Source organism: Macaca nemestrina, chromosome 11, assembly GCF_043159975.1.
Source record: "Macaca nemestrina isolate mMacNem1 chromosome 11, mMacNem.hap1, whole genome shotgun sequence".
Taxonomy (NCBI): domain Eukaryota; kingdom Metazoa; phylum Chordata; class Mammalia; order Primates; family Cercopithecidae; genus Macaca; species Macaca nemestrina.
In genome coordinates this window covers 42,369,955-42,395,417 of record NC_092135.1, presented here as the reverse complement: position 1 = coordinate 42,395,417, position 25,463 = coordinate 42,369,955, and the positions used below count along the sequence as shown (strand labels likewise).

General features: G+C 42.3%; 1 protein-coding gene and 1 long non-coding RNA gene across 5 annotated transcripts in view; one reads left to right on the top strand and one right to left on the bottom strand.

Moving 5' to 3' along the window:
• LOC105492620 (uncharacterized) overlaps positions 1–18,097 on the bottom strand; it is an 89,452-nt gene extending 71,355 nt beyond the window's left edge. Inside the window, exon 1 of the long non-coding RNA XR_011609743.1 lies at positions 17,818–18,097. This is a non-coding gene — a long non-coding RNA (uncharacterized lncRNA). The remainder of the gene's footprint in view (positions 1–17,817) is intronic.
• A 3,644-nt stretch (positions 18,098–21,741) lies between these two features.
• Positions 21,742–25,463, top strand: part of LOC105492619 (zinc finger E-box binding homeobox 2) — a 137,449-nt gene continuing 133,727 nt past the window's right edge. The window contains exons 1-2 of one of the 4 annotated variants that reach the window (XM_011759867.3): positions 21,742–22,024; positions 24,545–24,686. In XM_011759867.3, coding sequence (XP_011758169.2) covers positions 24,614–24,686 — 73 coding nt within the window. In that variant the 5' untranslated portion in view covers positions 21,742–22,024; positions 24,545–24,613. Of the gene's footprint in view, positions 22,025–23,535; positions 23,672–24,158; positions 24,306–24,328; positions 24,353–24,544; positions 24,687–25,463 lie in introns of those variants that run through there. The other 3 variants (XM_071072715.1, XM_071072714.1, XM_071072716.1) reach the window with 3 other exon arrangements.

Genomic DNA, 25,463 nt, shown 5'->3' with positions numbered 1-25,463 from the left:
GGGCGGATCACGAGGTCAGGAGATCAAGACCATCCTGGCTAACACAGTGAAACCCCGTCTCTACTAAAAAACACAAAAAACTAGCCGGGCGAGGTGGCGGGCGCCTGTAGTCCCAGCTACTCGGGAGGCTGAGGCAGGAGAATGGCGTCAACCCGGGAGGCGGAGCTTGCGGTGAGCTGAGATCCGGCCACTGCACTCCAGCCCGGGCGGCAGAGACTCCGTCTCAAAAAAAAAAAAAAAAAAAAAAAAAAATGCAGAAATCCCGAATGAAGGAAATGAAGGGATGGAAGAGGGGAGATGTGACAGCTAAAGGGTACAGTGTTTTTCTGTACATTCCTCTGTATTTAAAATCTTTTGGTCATCTTCCATGGTATCATCTAACCATAAAGAATGCTATTTTATACAATGCTTAGCAGAGCAGTTGTTAGGAAGAGGAGTCTTGCAAATTGCTTCACTGAAGCTAAAAAATCATTAAGGAGTAGACTGAAGCATGTTCTTTATTGAGACCTCCTCCTCGAGAGAGAGTTCAGAAGTCACAGTCCCCAAATTTAAAACTAACAAAATACCTACAGAGTTCTTCTAATTGTGAGACACACAAGACTACAATAACTCAGTGTAGTTCACATTTTTTCTATCATAGACTGGACAATAGATATGGCTTAGGCTTCAGAGATTTGGGGGAGCACTCAAGGTGCCAGATTCAGGATGTATCTTACTGTGTGTCTGGAAAGCAAGTACTTGAGAGAAAACATTTGGAAGAAAATAGGTTTCATTTTCAAAACTTTTTCAGCTTTTCAAAATAAATAAATACATAAATACATAAACCATCAAGTAGCTGAGCTTGGAAACAATTTAAAAGAAAAAAAAAACGCATGGGTTGTATTTCTCCATAGTCACCAAGGTGGTGACACCCGAAAATGGGCTTTTTGAACAACAAAACAAAATTCTTAATGCCGATGTAACACTTACAATGTTTGGGTTCCCAGGGTCTGAAGAGCATGCAGACCAAAAAGTCAATCACATTTCAGAGGCAAATGATTTGTATTTTTAAGAATGTGTTTGTACCTGTTTGCCTGGAGCCGAGCAGATTCACAAGACATGGGATTCCTGGGGCTAAAACCAGTAAAGTCCAGGGTGAGTAGAGGGCAAGTTGGTCACTCTTTGTGTTTGTCAATAAAAGACTAGAACTGATGTGTAATGTCAACACACACATCAGATCAACACATATATGTTGAAATAATTTTAAAATAATACCTTTCAAAAAATTAAAATGCAAAATATTCAGCTAAATTAAACATTAATTATCAGTTCTCCCTAGGATTCTTTAATTATTTCCACTTCCTTGATGCCAATCAAATTAAAGGAAGTTTTCAGGTGTATTTTTTAATCAGAAGGACCCAGAGTCTACCTAAGAACTCACCCCAAGTCCATTGACCCACCACCATTTGGAAAGGTTTTTAAAAATAAATTTTAATGTAAAATCATTTCTATACTGATTCTTCTTTTAATAATTCACATCAAATTTGCATTAACCTGCAACATTAATAGGATTAAGGAAATACAAATATAATCTGGAATATGGCTTTAACCCAACCTAAATAAAAACATCAGATCATCTTCTTTATTACATCAGTTAGGCTTAGCATTTTCTCCTTGCTAAGAGATTTGCTAATAAGACTAATATCATAAAAGTCTTAATCACTACCCACCTACTTCTTCATATCTTTATGAAAAATTGGAATATAGATTAGCAAAAGAACAGTTATTTCTTTCTATATTCACTGTAGGTATATTTGTTTTCTCAGTTAATTACTTCTAAATTTCTAATTATGTCTGCTGTAAATACTTTATTATAAAGTATTTCTACATAATTAATTAAGAAGTAGTGATAATATAGGACTGCTTCATCCAAATATCTACAGGCATATGGGAAATGCTGTGAATTACCAAATAAGTCCATTGAGTGAAACATAAAGTAAAAATGAGTTTAAGAGACAGCTAGACATGTTTATGTAGGCAAAAGGGGTTGGAAGATATGCTGACAACACAAAGAGGTGTGTTGCAATAAACTTGAAGGGGACAGGCCATTGGGCCAACCATCCCTTTTCTATCCAGGAATTCCTTATGTTCTCATTAGCGTCTCACATATGGACAGCTGCGTTATTAAAATTAGTCATAAATTTGAGTCAACGAAAGAGTCTGCTGTCTCCATTTTTTTTTCCTTTACATATTCAATACACAAACACATATATGCAAAAGTTTCAACTTTTGTTCAGGGAAGTATTTTATGTCCAGATGTCAGATTTTTGTGACTCATGGCCAAGGACGAGGGAAGGGTTTTGTGAACAAGCTTGTTCTGATCATGTCCACCTCGGACAAGTACATGTTCATGGCACCTCACTTGCATAAATACAACATTTTAAACTGTCCTTTCAATGGTCACCTTTAGTACTGAGTCAGGCCTGAAGTTTCTATGGCAGAGTTTCTTTGGAGAGAAAATGTTTAAAGGGTTAGAGAAAAAGGTCAGTTCTTGCATTCCTTTATCTTTTCTCATATTTTGAAATATGCCATCAGAAAATATTTTGGAGAGGATTGGTTAGACGCCAAGAGTTTCACTGACCCTTTTAGTTGTTGCCATTTTACATTTCTTGCCTCAGGAACTGGTTGAGCTTTTGAACGCATTCACATTTAATTTATATGATGTGGGCATAATCTGCATCTGACTATAAATACCAAACACCTGCATTAGCACTTTACAACTAACAAGCACTTGGGTCCCCACTGTCTCATTTGCTCTAAATCACAAACCTATTAGGTTGGCGCTATTATCTTTTACTTATAGATTAGAAACTGAGGCCCAGAGAAGCTAAGTGACTTGACCACATTTACTTGCTCAAGTGATAAGTGACCAAGTTAAAACTGGTGCTGCCTGGCTCAATCTTTATTAAAATACACCTGGGAACACAGATATGAGAGTGAATACATTTTCATTGTTATATGATTTTTTACAATAAAGTTGGGCAAAAAGATAAACAACGAGCTTATGTCTATTAGGCCCATTTCAAAACATCCCCAATCCAATCCATTACACAGTAAGAACGTAGGCACGTATGCTACTCAGCTCTTTTAAGAAAATAGTAAAGATGCCGGGCGCGGTGGCTCAAGCCTGTAATCCCAGCACTGTGGAAGGCCAAGGCAGGTGGATCAAGAGGTCAGGAGTTCAAGATCAGCCTGATCAATATGGTGAAAGCCCGTCTCTATTAAAAATACAAAAATTAGCTGGGCATGGTGGTGTGGGCCTGTAATCCCAGCTACTCAGGAGACTGAGGCAGGAGAATCACTTGAACCCGGGAGGCAGAGGTTACAGTGAGCTGGAGCTGAGATTGCGCCACTGCACTCCAGCCTAGGCGACAGAGTGAGACTCCATTTCAAAAAAAAAAAAGGAAAGAAAAAGAAAACAGTAAAGACGACGCTGGGCATGGTGGCTCGTGCCTATAGTCCCAGCACTTTGGGAGGCCAAGGTGGGTGGATTGCTTGAGCCCAGGTCTTCAAGACCAGCTTGGGCATCATGGGGAAACTTGATCTCTACAAAAAATACAAAAACTAGCCGGGTGTGGTGGCACGTGCCTGTAGTCCCAGCTACTCCGGAGGCTAAGATGGGAGGATCTCTTGAGCCCGGAGAGTCAAGGTTGCAGTGAACTGTAATTGCACCACTGCACTCCAGCCTGCACAACAGAGTAAGACTCTATCTCAAAAAAAAAGAAAAAGAAAAAATAGTAAAGATGATTAAGAAAAAAAATTAATATAGTCACTAGTTAATGACTTCTTTACAGTTCTGTTATCATTTTTTGTATTTTGGCTAGAAAAAATGGACAAATACTAGAGGCAATAAGTAAATCAAAATACTGAAGTTATTTGTTTATATTTATTTAAATTTTAAGCATCATACCTTTCACAGCAGAAACTCAGACCCTACCTACAATATATTTTAATGAGCTGACAATTACTGAAAATAGTATTCTCCCAACAAAAGTCAAATTCACATTCAAAAGCTATTAATAGCGTTTGTTGCCAACAGAAGCCTTATTCGATATTTGGGCGTAACAGAACTGGGATATGAACATGACAGAGAGAGGGGCAGTGGTGGCAGGAAGAGGGGGATGAGGAGTGAGAAAGAGACTGCTGCACTATACCTGACATCTAAGAAGATGTCAGGGACGCTAAAGCCCCTAAGGAGCAGCCCCAAACCCCCAATCCCTTCCGACATACTCATTGTATCTGCTGTGGGACCCATTTTACACTCTGATTCTCTCATGGAATTATGCCCTGGCCTGAACCCCACCCAGTTTGAGGCTGCTCCCCGGATAATCTGTCCAGCCCTTGCCAATCTTCTCCTATCAAGAGTTAGAGCCTGTTCATGAGAACCGCCCCCCCACCACCCCGCCCCACCACCCAGCTGATTGGGGTCCTATTCCAACTGAGGGAGGCCCTGCAGCAAGTACAAGACATTGCCTCATACTGGCTCAGCCAATGTGAGCCCTTGGGTACTGAGGTCAGCCTCTTGAGAGCTTTGTTCACCAAAGCCCTTTAGCTATTATCATTGAAACATTGGCCTTTCTCCTTGTAGCTCTGATACTAGGCTTTATCCTCTCTCTCTTCCAACCTACTCTAGGTCCCAATATGCCTTTACCCCAGCCTGGAAGGGTTATAGCACGTCATAGGTGATTTAAACTAATGTCAGTGGTGGTTGATGGATTTAAAGGACCTGACCTCCTGTGCATTAGGAAGATCTACTCTCACCTTCACTTTATTTTGTAGCTATCATTTGACTAGATGAGCCTGCCTTCTATACTCCCAACAGCATTCATCATAGACAGTCTGTCTTCCCTACTGCAAGGACCTGCAAGGACCAAGTCTGTCCTGATCACTGTTTTATGCTATTCCCAGCAAGGAGGCCAGCACATAGAAGAGAATGAACAAGCGCTTGCTGAATGAATAAATATATGATACACATGTGCAATTGTCAAGTAATTACTAGCTTGGGAAAGTTAGTCCCGTCACATAGTTGAACTTATTAATTGGCTGATAATACCAATGCATTAGCCAACACATTTACTTTAACTTCAAAATATTTATGCATAGAAGCATATTTTGAAAAACTGTTTAACCAACTTCTAGGGATAGAAAAGATTTTAAGTATCTTTCCATTCAGTTTTTGCTTTACAGTGTATGCAGAATTTATTTTGCATCTCTGCCCTCTCAAGAGTGAATTAAAGCACAATTATGTTAAATAATATTTTTACCTACTGTTTTCGCTTCTGTGAAATTTTTCTCCCTTCAAAAGAGCATTTGCTAAATTTATTTTACAAAAATCTGAGTGAAGTGAAGTAAAAGCCTTTTACTGGGGGTAGTGTTACATTCAACAACAGAACTACAAAAAAATATGTTTTTTGGGGACTAACATTTATCAGAAAAAATTCTAGAAAATTACTGTAACGGCCGGGCGCCATAGCTCATGCCTGTAATCCCAGCACTTTTTGAGGCCAAGGTGGGTGGATCATAGGGTCAGGAGTTCGAGCTGGCTAACATGGTGAAACCCCATCTCTACTAAAATTACAAAAATTAGCCAGGCATGGTGGCACATGCCTGTAATCCCAGCTACTCAGGAGGCCAAGGCAGGAGAATTGCTTGAACTAGGAGGCAGAAGTTGCAGTGAGCTGAGATCATGCCACTGCACCCCAGCCTGGGCGACAGAGTGAATCTCCGTCTCAAAAAAAAAGAAAAGAAAGAAAATTACTGAAACGTATTCAGATAGTCTCATTATGCTTACTTAAAACTAAAAGAATTTAATTAATATATCACAAAAATGACACATTTTTTTAAATGTTCAGTCTCTATAGGATCCCTGCTGTCCTACTCTCTTATTCCCAAATACACCCAAACAGTTTTCCAATTTCACTACCAAACTACTCTCTTGAACAACTCTATTTATAGTTTGGTATCTTTGTGTACCTAGGACAAGTAACAAACCAGTTATGAGAAAGGAAAGAAAATAATAATTTCTTCAGGTTGCTCTCCTAAAACCAAGGCTTCCTTTCTAATATGTATTCACACATGATTTATCTGCACAAGGAACTGTGTCAGGACTAAACTGAGTCATAGGACTCTGGGTTCAATTTTTACTTAGACAGTGACCCCGAATGACTCTGATCCAGTCCTTTCAGCACTGTTTCCTTACCTGTCCCTTAAGAATAATATTTACCCTTTATCAGTTTCACAAAGATGCCTCCACATCTGAAACATACTTGAGACTTCCAAAATGGGTTTGATTATTTTGTCTTACTCCATCAAAATCTTAAATCTTCTTTTTTTCCAAACTGGGCAAAATAATATCTGCCAACCTTGAGGGTTTAAGGATTGAGATCACGCATGTGAAAAAGCTTTGAAATTCAAAGATGTTTCACGTGTAAAAGGTATTTTTATTTCAATACTTTTGCAAATGTATGTCTAAACTAAATGGAAATTATTCAAAAATCCAATGAGACAGTTCCAACTTTTGGTACTCCTATTAATATGAAGTGAGAGAATGGTATGGCCTTCCTGTGGCTGCATGCATTGTCAGTAAAACATGCCTACATGTGGAGTTCTTTGTTCAGTGAGGAAAATTAATTTGTACCATGGTATTCATACTCAGTTCAAACAGTATTTTTAAGTGTCCACTATGTGCCAGATACTTGCTAGGAGTTGGGGGTATAGTGATGAAACTGACAATGTCTCTATCCTCAGAGAAGGTCATATTCTAGTTAAAAGAAGATATATAAACGAATGATTGGACACAGAAAGCCAACCTAGGAACCAGGGGAAGATGGCATGTGACCTGAGTTAAGGACTGAACAGAAGTCAGTCACATGAAGGGAGAAGGAAAGAACATTCCAGGTAGAGTAAATAGGATAGGAAAGGTCCCTAACACTGGAAACAACTTGCTTTGTTCACGAAAAAATGTAAACAATATTACAGAAGTCGTATAAGCCATTTGAAGAGTAGTGGGAGAGGAGGTTGAAGAAATGAAAATGTTCCACCTAAAAGGGCCTCATCATTAATCTAAGTGAAATAACTCAGAAATGGCCGGGCGCGGTGGCTCAAGCCTGTAATCCCAGCACTTTGGGAGGCCGAGACGGGCGGATCACGAGGTCAGGAGATCGAGACCATCCTGGCTAATACGGTGAAACCCCGTCTCTACTAAAAATACAAAAAACTAGCCGGGCGAGGTGGCAGGCGCCTGTGGTCCCAGCTACTCGGGAGGCTGAGGCAGGAGAATGGCGGGAACCCGGGAGGCGGAGCTTGCAGTGAGCTGAGATCCGGCCACTGCACTCCAGCCCAGGCGACAGAGCCAGACTCCGTCTCAAAAAAAAAAAAAAAAAAAAAAAAAAAAGAAATAACTCAGAAATGGAAAACCAAATACTGTATGTTCTCATTTATAAATGGGAGCTAAGGTGTGAGGATGCAAAAACATACAGAGTGATATAATGAACTTTGGGGATGCAGGGTGGGAGGTTAGGAGGTGAGTGAGGGATAAAAACTACATACTGGGTACCATGTGCATTGCTTGGATGACAGGTGCACTAAAATCTCAGAATTCACCACTGAAGAACCAATCTATGTAACCAAAAACCACCTGTACCCCAAAAACTATTGAAATTAAAAACATTAAAAATAATTTTATAAAAGCACTATTTCAAGGCTAAAAAAAGGGTGAGGGGCTCATATGCTTTGCTAAAGAACCTATGGATTCTTCAGTTGGCACTCTGCTTCTCACACTGTGCAAATCAAACCCTAGGGACAAACAGGATTAACATGACCCAGCTTCTTGGATTCTTGATTTTGCCCAACAGTATGGGAGAGAAACAAGGTTGAAGTTGAAGAACTATTGATTCAAAACAAGCTTTGTAAATATTAAAATACCCATCCTTAGAGTTACTTAGAGGAAAGACTTGAGAAACACAGCAGGTATGAAATGGAGAACCACGGATGGTTTTATTGTCAGCAGCGGCATGAGCAGAAATATGTTTTAGAGCAGTGGTTCCCAACCTTTTTGGCACCAGGGCCCAGTTTCGTGGAAGACAAAGTTTCCACAGATGCAGGGATTGAAGGGATGGTGTTGGGATGAGTCAAGAGCATTACATTTACTGTGCACTTTGTTTCTGTTATTATTACATTGTAATATACAGTGAAATAATTATACAACTCACCATAATGTAGAATCAGTGGGACCCCTGAGCTGGTATTCCTGCAACTAGATGGTCCCATCTGGGGGTGATGGGAGACAGTGACAGATCATCAGGCATTAGATTCTCATAAGGAGCTCACAGCCTAGATCCCTCACATGTGCAGTTCACAATAGGGTTCGCACTCCTATGAGAATCTAATGTCACTGCTGATCTGACAGGAGGCGGAGCTCAGGCAGTAATGTGAGCCTTGGGGAGCAGGTGTAAATACAGATGAAGCTTCGCTTGCCTGCCTCCCACTCACCTCCTGCTATGCAGCCTGGTTTCTTAAGGGTTCCGTGGCCTAGGGATTGGGGACCCTTGTTTTAGAGCAATCACTCACTCTGATGATGGTGTGGAAGACAGATGTGAGGAGGAAAGACTGGAAACAGGAAGGCCAGTTAGGTGGCGGGCACAGTCTTCCAGGAAAGAGATGACGAGTAGCTAAAGTAGGGTAGCCAGTGTTGGAGGACAGCAATGCTTTAAGAAACAGGCATAGGTATGCAGCTTAGCCATATGGAGTGCTTGAATGTGGAAAAGAGAGGAGTCATGGATAAACCCAGAGTTGGGGCTTGGAAGACTGGCTACACTCCGGTGCCACTGAACAAGTTGGAGTATATGGGAGAAAGTAAAAAGTTAGAACAAGATGATAACTTTAGCTTTGAAAATGTAAATTTCTACATGCCATGGAACTCCAGGTGAAGATGCTGAGAATTTATCCTGATAGCCTCTCTAATTCTCCTAGTGAAAAATCACAAGCATTTACAAGGTGGTCAGAATTAGATGGGCATTTTACTTTTTATCTTTCCAACTTTCAGTGGCCATCTCCAGAGTTCATATATGACCTAGACTCAGCTCCTTCACTGTCTTCTCTGATGTCTGTCAGTCCACGACAAGCATTAACTGCCTGGGTGTGGTTTTCTCAGAGAAGTCTTGACACTCTAGTTCTGTATCATTCCCTGGATTTTAAGCTTTTCAATAGCAATGCTGTGTGTCACTGACAATGTGGACTGTTCATAAATAAATAACCTAGAAGAAAATTCATTATCGTATCATCCATCAATCCCTTAGTCTCCTGAATCCCTATTTTTGAATTTTATTTCACCTCTAACAAAATCTTTATCAATTCGAATCTAGCTCCTGGTCTCCCAGTTGTAATAAAACAGATATGGATCTCAGGTGGAGAGTAAGCATCAGAAATAGATGAACTCACAAGACAAAAATCTTATGTCCCTATTTTCCTGTTTTCATGCAAATGTCCCAGTAATTAAATCAGGAAAAAAATGTAGCAAAAACATATCAGCCAAATGGTTTTAAAATTTCAAAAGAAGCTGTAAATATGGTCCTTTTTAGAAGATCAGGTTCTAACTAGAGTAGGAGAAAGGGTAGCATTTGTTCTGATGAAGCAGTTTTTAAATTCTTGTCAGTGATTTGAAGAGAGATAACTGATGTATGTTGAAGAAGCCTGTGAGATTTTTAAATAGTTCGGACGCTACGGGGAGCATTTTTTTCTTAAAGCAATGTACTCAGAAGTGTTGGCAAGATTTTATTTGAACGTAGCAGTGCTTATGTGAGGAAGTTATTTTGAATTACCCTAGTATAAATATGTATGACTTTATTTGTATTGAAAATTTCCTTTGCAAGTGAGCGAATGAGGGACTGTTATATATCTATATTGCTTTGTAAATGATTTAGGTATTTCATTTTGGAAATAAAATATCATACCCAGAATTCAAAAATAACATCAGAATTCTGTTTGTACCCACAGGTGATTCTTGCACCTACATTCATACCTTTTAACTTTAATTTGCCATGTAGAACAAATGGTATCTGTTATCTTAAGTCTGGCTTTTTTATATAGCATTCATGCATACATACATTCATTCACTCATTCATCAGCTCCTCTCATGAACCAAGCACTATGCTAGGTACTGGGCATGCAGCAATAGTATTGAACTGTCCTTTGTCATAACATAGTTCAGGTAAACATTCCATTTCCTCCACACAATATTCTGTAGCACAGTGAAATTTTCAAATCTTAGGGTCATATGTTATTATTTAAAGGCTAAGCATGTTGAAGGCTGTGAACAAGCCTAGCATTGAAAGCGTATTCCCTCTAAATACAGGTAAGAAGAGGCGAGGGCCCCAAGAAATAAGGCCCATAGCAAGGGAGAGCAAAAAGAGGGCCAGAAGGGTATTGGAGAAAGCATTAAAATCAGGGCTCAAACTTTCCCCTTAATGTCTTTGGGCAACCAATTGTTGTTCTACATGAAAATGAAGCTGCTAGCAAGAAAATCATCCAACCCATTATCTGCAGAGCCTGTCCATTTACTTATAGAAGGAAAAAACAAAACAAAACTCATCTTCTCCATTTTCCTTCTTTAGCTATTGTGTGGGATTGGAGGGGAAAAGGATCATTGATCCTAAATTACTACTTCACCTTGCCTTCATAAGCAACACACCTCTTCTAGTTCATTCCATTCTCTCCTTATGATTTCTTTCCTCTGTCAGAGACCTATTATATTTTAATGTGTTTACTTAAAAACAAACTGCAAGAAGTCTCATCAGAGTCATTTATTTAAAGAATGAGACAAACATACACATGCAGCTCTGTGTTTGCTCCTTCAATTCTTTTTTAGGCTGTGTATAAAGGTGACACAAAAAAAGAAGAAGAAAACAGCTTGTGTTAAATAATGAAATCAAGTACATAAGACTGTAAAAAGGAGGGTGTAGGGTCTTAAGTACCCATGGTCCCTGCCTGCTACCCTCATCTGCCCTCATTCTTATCTCAAGTTGTAAGTTTTCAGTAGGAGATCAGTTTATATCTCCCTAAAGCTTCTAAATGAATGACAGATTCCACAAACAGCAACAAATATTACTATATAATAGGCACTGTTCCAGGGGGTTGCAAAAGAGACATCAGTGATAAATCACCTTCCTTTGTTAAATAAATTACTATTTAGAGAGCATAAATGAAGCAATAGTTTAACATTTTCCAAGTGACGGTGCTTTGTGTTAATATCATAAAAGCATTAGTGTCCCTCAAATTCAAAGTCCAAGGTGATTTCAAATGACATTCATAAGCATATTTCACCTAACCCTGAACGTTTTCTTCCACCATGCAAGAATCCTCCTTGGGAGAAGCAAAACTTCAATATAGATCATCTTTAGGCTATAACAAAGCTGTAACAAATAATGTTTCAATATCCCATAGAGCTACATGACAGTAGGTAGTAATATAACTCAGGGCTATACTGATTTCTCTAAACTGAAATTCCAAATTCTTAGCAGATAGATAAATTAAGCTTTAAAAGAATGGGGTTTTAATTTGTCCTTCTTGTTTTAAAACACCAAATATTTTCTGTGAACTTTCAGCTTTGTTCTTTCCCTCTTGTCTGGAAGGGTGCTAGCTGAGTGCCAAGAACAACAGGTAAGCCAGCTTCCTTCAACCCAGAAAAATTATGCCTTTGCCACAGGAGCCATACTTATGCTTCCACAATGGCCAGGGAAAAACCTAATAGGAACAGATTTTTTTGCATGTGTAGCAAAGTTAGTTCCAGAGAGAAAGAAAGAAGCCTGGTTTGCACTGTAGCAGAACCATTGGAACAATATGCTCCCTGTGTCCACGGCCCAATCCTCCCCGGACACCCTCCTTTCTAGGGCATAGGGTAGCAAAGTCACATACACAGTAGATCATGCCAGGACCTGCTGACACAACCCTACTCCCAAATTTGCAGGCAGGAGAGTGAAGCAATGTCTGTACTCTATACATAGTCTTACTTTTTTCTTTTCTTTTTTAAAGTAGCTGTTTCAGCATTCAACTAGGGGCAAATGGGGTTGAGGGGGTGGGAAAAGATAGTGCAGGCAAACTTTCTCAGTGCTATTCCATCCGTCTGTGCCTCCCCACTCCTTCACACCTCTGAAGTTATGGCAAGACTAGGTAAAGAGTTTTGAACAATATTGAGACCCACTTATATTTACCTTGAACAAATAGGATCTTTGACACTTCTTGACCACACTCAGTTGCCTATAAGAGTTCTTCCTCCTATAGCAAGTCATATTGGGAGAATTCGCTGAAAAAAAGCTTTTTTCCTTACAATTGCAAATGAAAGTATAAAATATATCATCAAATTTTAAAGTGTGCATATGTCCTCATCTCAGCTGTTGACATCATATTTATAATCATGAGCACGCCAGGTTTTCTACAACTTAAGAAATTCTATGAGCATATTACTTTTCCAACTTTATCAGTAAACATTGATTTCTGTATAATGCAGAAACCAGTTAAATAATTCCTGGTCGGGCGCAGTGGCTCACGCCTGTAATACCAACACTTTGGGAGGCCGAGGTGGGTGAATCACCTGAGGTCAGGAGTTCGAGACCAGCCTGGCCAACATGGTGAAACCCCGTTTCTACTAAAAATACAAAAAAATAGTTGGGTGTGGTGGCAGGCGCCTGTAATCCCAGCTACTCGGGAGGCTAAGGCAGGAGAATCACTTGAACCTGGGAGGCAGAGCCAAGTGAGCCGAGACCGCACCACTGCACTCCAGCCTAGGTGACAGAGTGAGACTCTGTCTCAAAAAGAAAAAAAAAAAAAGTAGCAATAAAATCATTACAGAAATAAAATAACACCTAAAAGACATGTTACATCCACTCTGGTTTTCCATAATTTGACTTCATGTATTTTTCAGGTAATTCATGGTAGTAGGAATTGCTATTTATTTGATACACCTGCCCTGTGCCAGATATTTTGTATACAGTCATATTTTCTTTACCACAACTGGCTTGAATCTAGGTACTCCTTTGCCTTTTTTTTTTTTTTTTTTTTTTGAGACAGAGTCTTGCTCTGTTCCCCAGGCTGGAGTGCAGTGGCACGATCTTGGCTCACTGCAACCTCCACCTCCTGGGTTCAAGTGATTCTCCTGCCTCAGCCTCCCCAGTAGCTAGGATTACAGGCATGTACCACCACGCTGGGCTGGCTAATTTTTGTATTTTTAGTAGAGACGGAGTTTCATCATGCTGGCCAGGCTGGTCTCGAACTCCCCACCTGGTGATCCACCCGCCTCGGTCTTCCAATGTGCTGGGACTACAGGCATGAGCCACTGCTCCTGACTCCTTTGCCTATTTTAAAAATAAGGTTCACATGGGTAAACTAACTTGTCCTCAACACACGATTAGTATTTCCCAAGCAGGGAGCCACATCCAGTTTATCTAATTCCAAAACCTGTATCTTTGCCACTATAATATGCTAACATTGAGGATCTAGTGTCAAATATACTAATGTCCAGTTTCCAGTCAACAAGTGCTAAAAGAAGTTGTATGAGAAATAAAAACTATTCCACAACATCCCTGGGCCATGATGTCTCCTTCATCACTAACTTATCCTCTGCCTGGGCCCAATGTTGGAGCCAGTTGAGCTAGCAAGAACCTCCCATGGGAGCTTTTCCTAAGTCGGGTGCCTGGGAGAAGAGACTGGACCAGAAAATACACTTTATCTGCGAAGCCGGAGGCACCAAAGCCAGAGAAACTTTGGCTCAAGGACTTGAGCCAATATTGTAACTGGAAAAATGAGCCTAAGTGTTAGGTCCAAAAGGCAAAATAAGCCATACATGGAAAAACAAGGGCCAACCGCAGCATCCAGGAGGCCTGGAAATGGGTCACAAAGCAATGTGCAGAGCGGGTGGGCACAAGTGGGTCAGAAACACATCTGGGAAAGGTAAAAAGATGTTGGATGTCACTTGAATATGGTGTTGGCCCTGGGGGTGGACCTGGCAGATTCAAAAGCCCACCAAGAACCAGATGCTTGAATTCTGGAGAGTCATTGACTCTCCCTAGGCCACAATTTTCTCAACTAATAAAATGGACCCAGTTGTAACCCCTTCAGATCTTCTATCAGAATTAAATGATAAGTGAAGGGATTTAGCATTGTGCCAAGCCTAGAAAAGCAGGGGTTTTTTTCTTAGCTATTATTACTTTATATTTGTGATTGCCATGGAGATGATAATAATTTTTGAGAGTAAAGTTTTTATATTTAAGTACCTGAAAGAACCCTGAAAAAAAAACCTCACCCTTAGAATGGTACAAAATTAAAACTGAGTACAGAACAAAGTTTACAGTTTGAGCCTTTTAACAGAATAAAGAGTATTAAAGAAGACCTTGAAGCAAGCATGAAGTAATTTCCAGGTCACTAGACAATTTGCAGGTGCAAACCATTTCTAGTCCCATTGTCAGAGGGAGAAAAAAAGGTACAGGTCACACCCAGTCCCCTATGCTAATGTCCAAATGTCTGGTTTGGTAGTTTTGATGTAAAAGGAGCATGGAATGGATGCTTTCAGAATAGAAACAATTAACAGACCCCTTAAGAACTACAGATATAAGTGTTTTGAGAAGTCTTAAAGAAAACAAGAGCAACAAAAAACTATCACTGTTAGGATTACATCACAGTAGTTTTTCCCCCTAGCATTTGCATTGATTTTTCAGTTTTATATCAAAAAGAAAATCTGGCCTTGTGGACATTTAAGAGACTAGGGAATTTCATTTTCCACTTAATAAACTGATTTTCTCCACCACTCTAGGTACTTGAAATTAGCGCAAACCCCAGGATAGCTACAACTCCAAAAGGGAATGCTCAGTTCATTATGAATGGTCTTAAAGCAAGTAGTGCTCTGACAGCCAAATTCCTGGTCTTCAAATTTGTAAGTTTGCCCTTTTTTTCACAAGTCTTACTCAAGACCGCTTCTGAGCTTTTGCACATTTAACCCTTACACTCAAAGACAATATGTTACTGAAGAGCATGGGAAACTTCAAGTTCATACATTTGGATTAAATTCCTTTTCAAAAGAAGTCTAATATTTATAACCAAATTATGACCATATTGAATACACGAAATTAACTGCTGAACTAACAGAAAGGAAATACTGTATTTATTTTCACTTCTGTGGCTACGCATCCTTTGAACAGTTCGAAAGAATCATAAACCAGCCATAAATCCTACAATGCTTTTCATTTTCTTTCTTCACATACTAACACAGCACTGATTTTTCAGTAAAAAAGATGCTGTAAATAGTTGTTGTTTTTAATAACCAAAATTAATTTGTACCATCTTTCGTTGATCTGTATATTTGTTCAAGCTTTCATTATAATAATACAGCTACAATATAGTGAAGTTTTATGCATTACTTCATTTAATTCTCAATAAAATCCCAAGGAATAGGCATTATTAGTGTACCCACATTGGAGATTAAAAATAAAACAAGCTTATAGGAGATCGCTTATAATCACACAGGTAGTCATCTGCAGGGCTAGTATTCAAAATAGATATTAATACTTTGGACTTTAACTGGCACAGGAGAATAAAAATATCAGGGATATGCTTACTTAATTATTTTTAATAATATAAATCAGCCCATATATTAGTAAGTAAAAGATAAAAAACGATCCTAAATACCAGGCCTGAGTTGTTTGTCAATTGCCTCAATTCCATGTTTAGACTTGAATTAATAGACATAACTAAAAATTTAAATGACAAAATTCTGATAAGAAAACATAGTGTATAATTAGTGCACATCTCTGGATTTGGGGAGGAAAGTGACTTGATTTACATAGGGTATTGTTTTTCCTAATTAATTGTAGTCTGCCACATATTTGTGTGTGATATTGCTTCATAAATGGTTTACAAATTGTTAAGAAGTTTATGGATATAGAGAAATAATATTACAGCTCAATAAATAAACTTTTACAAGTGTAGAAGAGAAATTTTACATTAAAATGTGACTTTGTTTCTTCATCCTGAGAGAATGAATTTTTTAAAAACACATTTAAAATCAAGCATTAGATATGCAAATATGTGTTCAGATCAGAGATACCAAAATTATTCAAATGATTAATTATTCATCATAAAATGTCAATTAATAATTACGAAGCAGAAAAGGCATCTTTCTAATGCATCTTTATTTTTCTTGGCCTAAAAAGGGCTAAATATACATGTTCAATTGACTTCTATCAAGTTTTTAAAATTCAACAAAGTAAACAAATTGTAAACAAGTGCAAACTCTGAATTTTAATGAGAACAACAAATATGCCCAAAACGAAGGGAAGAGCAAAAAATAACAATAAAGAAAACAAAACAAAACAAAGACAGTTATGTCCATGACATATGCGGCCTCATGCTCACTCACCTGCTAGGTAATGGACAGAAACCTAGCCTAGCCAAGAAAACAACCCAGCAACCCAAGTTGTGAATTTGCCTAGCAATGTGCCAAATACGTGACACTATGATGCTTCTCTCTGAATTGATCAATCTTTGTTGGGGTTCTGGCGGAGTGTTTTGGGAATTTTTTACCCTTTCCAAATAGTCACCAGAAGAAAAGCGCAGTTTAAGTTTCACAAAATTACCTATTGTAATTTCTAAAGTCTGTTAAAAAATTAAGCACTGCTAAAACATGGCTGTAAACAAACTTTTTCACATTGCCTTAATTCTAAAGAATGCCCCTATGCCAAGCATTCTGCATTTTTTCCAGGAAGAGTATATCTTGTCTTTTAAAATTATCAGTCTGAGTTGATGTAATAATATAGAAGAATAAACCATTATGGTCACTGAAATATTGATTTATTTTATTTTTACTTTTATTATTTTACTTTTCACTGACACCTGGTGAACTTGTCGTCTCTGAGACCCGGGGAGTTATTTTAGTCAGGGTGTCCCCGCCCTCCTGCTGGTAGATTAATTACACATTAAACGTTGTGTTTTCAAAACGAAATGATAAATCTGGACACATAAAAGAGGCACAAAAAGAATCACAGCGAGGGAGAAGAGGGGATGTTAAGAAAGAAAACAAGAAATTGCAAAAGGGAGATATCAGATAGAAAGGAGAACGCAGGAAATGCAACTGGGAAAGAATTTCAAGAAAATAAGGATAAAGGGCAGGGAGGGCTGAAAGGAGGGCCAGAGGGAGGAAAAGCAGGAGGGAGATTTTGGGTTTTCAATTCCCTGGTGAGGCTGCTGGCGTCCGCGCCCTCAACGCCCCAGCCTTCCAAGTTGAGGCGAAAGCCACCTCCTTCGGGCCTGCGTCGCATCCAACTTACTCTAAGTTTTCTGGTGACTCCTACGGGGCCCCTTTCCGTACCCTCCGGCACCCCCCCTCCCTTAGTGAGATTGACAGTCGCGTGGAGGAGGCTTTTCCAGGCACAGCCTTTCTCATGGTAATCAGCCCCCAGCATCACCTCCCGGCCGCGGCTGCGCCCGCTCGGAGCGCGGCTCGCGGACCCCGGGGACCGGAAACAGGGCGGCGGGCGGGGAGCAGGCGAGCGAGCCAGGTCAGCTGACCGGGCGGCGGGCGGGGGTCGCGGGATCCCGGGCGGGGACAGGTCTGGGCGAGGGCGGTCTGGTGGGAGGGGGCCGAACACCGCCCCCCCCACCCCGACGCGCTCCTCCGCCTGTGCAGCGGGGCCCTTCCTGGAGATCAAATGCAGGGACCAAAGCTGGCGGCAGGGGTTGGGGCGGGGTGGGGGGGAGGTGGCAGAGCGCGCGGAAAATTGGGGACAACAACCAGACCTGTTTAGCATCAATAAATTAAGATGCTCATTTGGGTCCTGAAGTTTGCTGGTTCCTGTCAGTGGAGACGTTGGCAAAAGCCCTGAAGCCGAGACTCAGCCTTTACTTCAAAAAAATAAAATAAAATCTACCCCTCAGCTGGCCGCCCTGCTGGGGCCAGGTGACGTGCGAGATTCCACAGCCTGCGGGTCTCGCAGCAGGGATGTTAGGGACGGTCTGAGCTTCTCTGGTCCTGTTTTGGTTTTGTTTGAAAGGGCTTCTCAGAGAGATGCTCCTGAATTTTTTTTTTTTTTTTAATAGACTTTCCCCTCCTATCCTAGGCTCAACTCCGAATGGATTGGATTGCGAGTCTGCACGTGAGAAAACCGTTTGGCTTGGCTTGGACCCCTGCCGCCCCCCACCCCCTCCACACACACCCAATCCAGGGGTCCCCTTTATCACCCTTTGCTTGCAACTCCAAAAGAAGTTGCCCACCTCCTGAGTCACAACACAAGGTCGAATAATTCCTCTAGATGAAAGATCAGTTCCATTTCAAAACGAGAATAGGTTCCTTTTTTTATTTTCTCCACATGGTACAAAATAAACAGAATTTGCTTTAAAAAAAAATCATTAACTGTGGCCAAATTCGAATTCCTTCTACAGCCTGTGTGTTCAAGGGCAGAAACATTGTATCTCTTCGGGCATCTGGGCCGCCAAGCTGAGCGGGGGGAGGGGGGAGCGGCTGTGAAAGTTGAGGAAATTGACAGACTGAGAGGTGAATGGGGGGACAGGCACCAGGTCCTGGCTGGAGGGAATTGGAAAACAAAAGTGCATCCTTCTCACCCTGCCTGAGTGGAGGGAATCCTGAGGGAGGCAGTTTGTTTTGCCCATGGAAACCCTAAATAATTATTTTCCCCCTTCAATGTTGATTGCAATATTATTTCACATTTCCGTGTATCTGTTGTTTTAATCTCTTTCGTCTGCGCTAATCTGGAAGTGGATTATTAATGGGGAAGACAGAGAAGGAGAGATTCATTTGCAGGACTTATTTTGCTGTGTGAGGAGCCGAAAGTCAGCAGCCCCCAGTCCTCTCGACTTTTCTCTGCGTCCTGCGCTCCTGCATCCCCCTGATCCCACGATCCCCATTGTCCCCGACCTGGCCCTCGGACTGAGGGAGTGTTCGGAACAAATTTATATTCCGGCTTCCTCCCGACCCCATCACCTCTGCCACGTTGGGAACTCTCTCGGCCAAATGCCTGGGGAGGGGCGTGCCAGTCAGGAACGAGGGCAAGGCAACCTAGCCGTAGCGCTCACCCCTCGCGGAGACCCCTCTCGTGCCACCATCCAAACATCTACCTTCATGGGAACCTGGAAGACTGCTTTTTCACCCCAAACTAAATACTGGCCAGTCGGAACTCCCAGTGCTAAATGTTGGGGACTGCCTCCTGCCACTTGAACGATTACTGAGTCCAGGGTAATCAGATGATTAGGTGTTTTTAATGGAAATACTTAGGTTTTTTTTTTTTTTTTTTTCAGTCAGATCCTAAGTAATCTGACATTTAATATACATAATAAAGACAAGTGTTTTGTTAGCTATTCGATTGGATCCTTTGACCTGAGGTTATGCTTGTGTGTGTGTCTGGGCTGCAAGCCTCCAATGGCTACCTGAGTGCCTGAAAAGGAGTCTTGCCTGGAACCACTCTATATTCAAAGGGTTCCTTCTTCCTTAGGAGTGGGAGAGGGGTGGCTGTAAAGCAAGCTTCTAGAGAAAGCTGGACTCCAATCTTTTAAATTAAAAAAGAGGAAAAAAAGGAGGAGGAAGAAAAATGGACATGAGCAGTGGTGCTAAATCTCAGAAGAGGAACTTGATAAGTCACACATATATTTAGTATAGAGATATAATAATGAAAGAAATGTAAAATATAAAATTAAGAATATGCCTGACCCATGTTGAAAATCTTTGATTTTATTTATTAATAATTTTTAAGCTGAAGATCCTGAATGCCTTTCTTCTATAGACACTTTATCTGTGATGGGGTGGGGGGAGAGAGTTAATTTATCCAGTAGCTATTTTCATTATAGTAAATACTTAAGTTAGGAAAGAGGTGAGTCTGTAACCAACTGTGAAAATCTACTTTCTTGCATCCTAGAACAAGATCTAGCTGTGGTCGTGCTAGGTAGCTATTAACCCCTCCCCCGCCCCCGCAAAAAAAAAAAAATACAAAATACAAAGACGTGTACCTCTGGGAGTGTGATGTGGCAACCCATGTGGTGGCTTGTCCCTCCTTTGAGTGCAATTGCCAGTGACTCTTGCATTCAAAGCCTTGCTTTAGGCACACATTCAAAGCACAGTTCAAAGCAGTTTATCTTAATATAGTGTTGGATCAGGGTATTATTTGTTTCAGATTTCATCAGACTGGAAACAGGAGGGTGTAACATATTTAACAATATTAAAGCTTAAAAAGTGGTGTGAGGCAGCTCTCTGGTCCTCTTAACACCTCCACCTTTACCTTTCCGAAGGATCCTAAATGCTGTGAGACTAGAAGTTTATTTGTGCTCTGAGGTTCTCAAGCACTTTCACTCTTTAGGGGAAAAAAAAAAAAAAGTCTCACAGTTATTTAAGAAATTGAGCCTGAACCATCCGAAGATAGGAGATTTCTTCCTTTTCCGATAAATGCCTGTGCTCAGCATCCTCAAATTTGGCTGTCTTTATTTACTTCTATATTAGTTCCAATTATGTGCAGTGTAAACCAGCTTTTTGATTAACAAAACAGCAGAGCATTGGTTAAGAACACTTAAACTTCAAAAAAATTCCCCTGGGAAGTGGGCTCTGAATTGGTTAATAATGTGCAGTACTTGCTAAATTGCTGACTTCCAGATGTGGAAAATATCTTTCTTGTTTAGGACCTATGTAACCTGATTGGATTACGACAGAAGCGTCACGTTGGAAGCTTTTGAGTGATTATTTAATTAACCATACAGTAGAAAGCTGTATTCTCCAGGAAATCCCTTCCATATTTGCATAACCAATCCCTTCAGAGCAAAGGTGGAGTCTTTTCTTTTTAATTTTACTTTAATTGTAATATCAAAAAATATATACTCCAAAACTTAGACCCCATGCCGTTTAATATCATGTTCTCCCTTCCCTGCTAAGTTTCTCTATGGCCTTTCTCTTTTCTCCTCCTGCCTCCCTACACATTCTCCCTTACTTTGTAGTGAGGTCTCCCCGAGGTGTAGAGAGATTCAGAGATCGGCCAACCGAGTGTTCTATGTTAATTTACTTAGAAACCCTTTATTAAAATGCCAAACTACTTTTTAATATTGGGATCCAGACCAGAAATTCATCATGCACACACCCTAACACACATGCCCTAAGATGCAGCTCTCATGAAGCATTTTTTTTTTTTTTCTGGCTCTGGTACCTAAAAAGAAAAAAATAATAATAATGGAAAGGGCAGTGAATTTTGTTCCAGAAGCTGTACTGAGATAGTTACACAATTTGATGTGCATCTCAAATCTGGTCATTAGAGATATCTGTATAAGAAGAGATGATCTGGATTGAGGACCCGGGATCTTTCCCTTTAACTTTCGCCCCTTGGAGTTCTCCAGTTCTGTGAATGGTGTGCACCGTTTTCCGCCCTGTACTCTGTAGGATTTAGTGATGAGGATAATGATGCCAAAGGCTTGACGGGCGGGGGGAGGGGGGGGAGAAGGGAGGGAGGGGGGAGGGAGGCGAAGGCGAAAGGGAGGGAGAGGAGGAAGGGAGGGAGGTGGAATTTCATTTCTTCCACTAAAGCGTTTGCGGAGACTTCAAGGTATAATCTATCCCAGATCCTTTCCCAGAGAGAAACTTGGCGATCACGTTTTCACATGATGCTCACGCTCAGGGCGCTTCAATTATCCCTCCCCACAAAGATAGGTGGCGCGTGTTTCAGGGTCTCTCGTCTCTCTCCTACAGAAAAGAAAAAGAAAAAAATGTCATTAGAAGAGGCGTAACACGTCAGTCCGTCCCCAGGTTTGTGTTTCCTGGAGTGGCCGAAAGAGATCAGTTCTAACCTGCTCCGCAGGAATAACGGTCCTGCCTCCCGACACTCTTGGCGAGGTTTTTGTACAGTTTGCTCCGGGAGCTGTTTCTTCGCTTCCACCTTTTTCTCCCCCACACTTCGCGGCTTCTTCATGCTTTTTCTTCTCACCATTTCTGGCCAAAACTACAAACAAGACTTCGCAGGTAGGTTTTTTTTCCTCCCCTTTTCTCTCTTTTTATCCCTTTTTGGTGTGCTCGTCCTCCATCCTCCTTTTCTAATTTTCTCATTTTGAGTGGGGATGTGAGTCTGAAGTGAGAAGGGGTGTCCGTGGGTATGAATTTCAGGTGGGTTTAGCTTCTTTGTGGCAAGCTTTTCTCAAGAGTGTCTTCTTCGCTTTCTCTTACACTTACACTCACACTTTCTCTCCTTGCTTTTCTCTCCTTTTTCCCTCCCCCAAATAATTTCCCCTGTACCTGTCCATTCAGGTAACCTAAGGTGCCCTTTGCTACTCAGCCCAGGAAAAGTTTTATTGAGAATTATATGGCTGGAATAAAAACTCATCAAGGGGAGAGGTCCTGCTCTATTTTCGCATCTAGTTCCAATTCATTATATTTAGCAATTAGGACTTGGCAAATACCTGTTAATAATTACAAAACTTGGTCAGTTTCAGACCTACAAATTCGGGGGCAAGTCTTTCTCTTAGACATGGCAGTTCATCCTCTCCCACCGAGAAGGCTGTTTTCTAAGCAGAAAGTTGTCTGTTTTTGTCTGCTTAGCGAGTTTCATTTCTTTATTTCATTCTTTGTGTGTGTATGTGTGTGAAGTAACACCTCACTTCTGTGATTATAAATAAAGAAGTGAAAGTCCTCATGGAACTTGAGTCGTTTACCAAAGTGGAGGGGGGGGGCACTACAGCTGGGAAGAAAACTGCTGTCAGGATATCAGGGTTTTAAATTAGGATAACTTTTAAAATTGTATTTTAAATGGCAAAGTAATATAGTCATGGATTTAATAGAAGACACATACACACATATATCCCATTCTATACTTTGGCACTGAAAAGTCGAGAGAGAGATAGCAGGAGTTCCCAGGAACAGTGATGAGCCCGGCTAACATGAATGTGTTTATCTCCCACCTACTGATATATTTTACATGCTCCCCCTGTAATGATGAAGGCAAGATTACTAACTCCAGACTTAGGAGTAACAGGCAAAGATAAAGTTTACAGCACAAAAGCCCTGTCTCTTTTACACACACATGCCCATAAAACTAGCAACTTACTTTATTAAACATGTATTTATATGCAGTCGTGTGTCTCAGGATGAATATAGACAGGCCAGCTGTTTCATCCCAGACACTTGTGTGACCATTTCTTTATTTCAGGATTTCCCCTAACAATTTCAAATCAATAGGGCAAGGAAAGAAATGATAAAATGTGTCAAACTTAAAAGTCTCCTACTATGTATGCCTACGTAAATTTAAGGTGCTTTCTAAAATATCCACTTCCCCTTCTCTCTGCCCCCCTCCCTTCACCCTTCTCAGCAAATGTGTGGAAACTGATACTCACTTTCCAGGTTTTCTGCAAAGCTTCTAGCACAGGAGACAATAGGTGCGGGGCGTGGGGACTGAGTGTGCCCGGCAGAGAAAGGGTTAATGGCCCTTGTGTTACAGTTTGCATCTGTTACATCTTTTATAGCCCCCTGTTTAAACTAATCCTCGAGGCACAGCATCTTCCCAACCTCCACAGAGTTTTCAGGATTCTCCTCCTCTCCTGCCTGCCTCCGAGGTTCCCCTTCTCCAAGTTTTGACAGTTTCAGCTGAAAAAATGCAGCGCCTCTCTCGATTTTTAGGTACAAAAGTTTCGAAGCCAGAAAGGATACGATCATTTAGCAGAGCTTAAAAGTATTGCCGTAGTGGTTGGACTTTCTCTTTCCTTTCTTAAGGGGGAAAAAAAATCTACTGGAACTATTTCAGGGAACCAGTGTGGGGGAGCATGTGTGTGAGTGAAGTGGGGGGAAATACTGTAAATATTGTCAAAGTGGCGAGGGGGGGTGGGGTAAAGGACAGTGTCCAAAGAGGCTTGTAATTATATTTCTTATTGCGGCGTAAAACGGGAAATCTTAATTTGGGGGCGAGGGTGGGGGGAGGAAGAGACAGTGCCTCGATAAACTCCAAAAGGGGAGGGGAGGGGGCGCTGGGCGAGTGGGCTTCCTATAATTACTATTATCAATTTGCCCGAGTGTGCTTCATCCAGGGGCTGTTTCGCGTTGTTTGTTTGTTTGTTTCCTCTGGGAAATGGGGGGTGTGGGGGGGGATGAGAAAAGATGAGAGTGAAAAGAAAACCTCGCCTCACCCCAAGTTCCCGAGCCGGGGGCTGAGGACTTTTCGGAGGAAAGGGTCCGCCTAGCCCTGAGTCAAGCGGTCTTACTGTACCGCCGTGTGCATTCCCTCATACGGTCAGGAGTTATGACTCATTTTGAAGATGTAATTCTTGTCTCTCTGATCCCCTCGCGGGTGCAACACACCAAACAGTAACAAACACAAAGCGCCTCGGGGCCAAGGCTGGGGGTGGGGGGCGGGGAGGGGGCCGCCGAAGTTTCGCTTTGGCGTTGGGGGGCGCGGATGGGTGCTCGCCGGGGCCCTGGCCCGGCTCCCCTGGGCGGCCCGCGCGCGTTTCAATGGGCGCGGGCGATGCCCACATTGTCGCTGTGTTTGGTTGCTAGATCGAGCCTGCGTGCTGCCGAAGCAGGGCGCCGAGTCCATGCGAACTGCCATCTGATCCGCTCTTATCAATGAAGCAGCCGATCATGGCGGATGGCCCCCGGTGCAAGAGGCGCAAACAAGCCAATCCCAGGAGGAAAAACGGTAAGAAGCGGCCCGAACCAAACTTTTCCGGGCCACTCCGCGGCTCGAGACCCAGGGAGAAGGAGGGGGAAAGGGAAAAGGAACCGAGGCGGCGGCGGCGGCGGCGCCCAGGGCTCGAGGGCGAGCCTCCCTCCGCGGCCGGCGCCGGAGCCCGGCGCGCGCGGCTGCTGGACCGGGGGGAGTTGGGGAAGTGCCGGGCAAAGTGAGCGTCAGGCGCCCGGGGGTTCCGAGCGCGGGGGGTCCGGTCGGGGCCCCGCACCCCCAACCCTTCTGACCCCCTCAAGCCCCTGCCTCCGCCCTCCCTCCGCCTCCGCCTCCCGCTCCGCTCGCGCCCGGCCCGCCGGGTTTCCAGCCGGGCTTCGGGAGCGTCCGGCTAGGGCAGGGCGGGGGCCCAGGCACTGGGTCGCGCAGGATCCCGGGGCGGGGGCGGGGGTGGCAGAGAGACTGCGAAGGCAGGAGAGGGTAACTGGGGCTGCGCCTCAGCGAGGCTTAAAGTTTCTTGCCGGAGTCGCCCGGCCGCCTCTCCGTGCGCCAAGTAACGGTCTGCGGGCAGCGGGGCCCGGCCCATCGCGCCCAGACCCCGGGGTGGGAGGGAGTCGGCCGGCCCCGCGCGGGGTCCGGTGGGGTCGGTGATGGCTCGGGGACGGATGACTCCTCTCCAGCAGGCTCTGGTCCCCCGGCCGGGGTCTCAAGGAGTCACAGGGCGCAGTGAGACTTTTCCCGGCAGTTTCTACATGGTCTGGAGGAGCCCGTTATCCAGGCTGAGTCAGGAAGGAG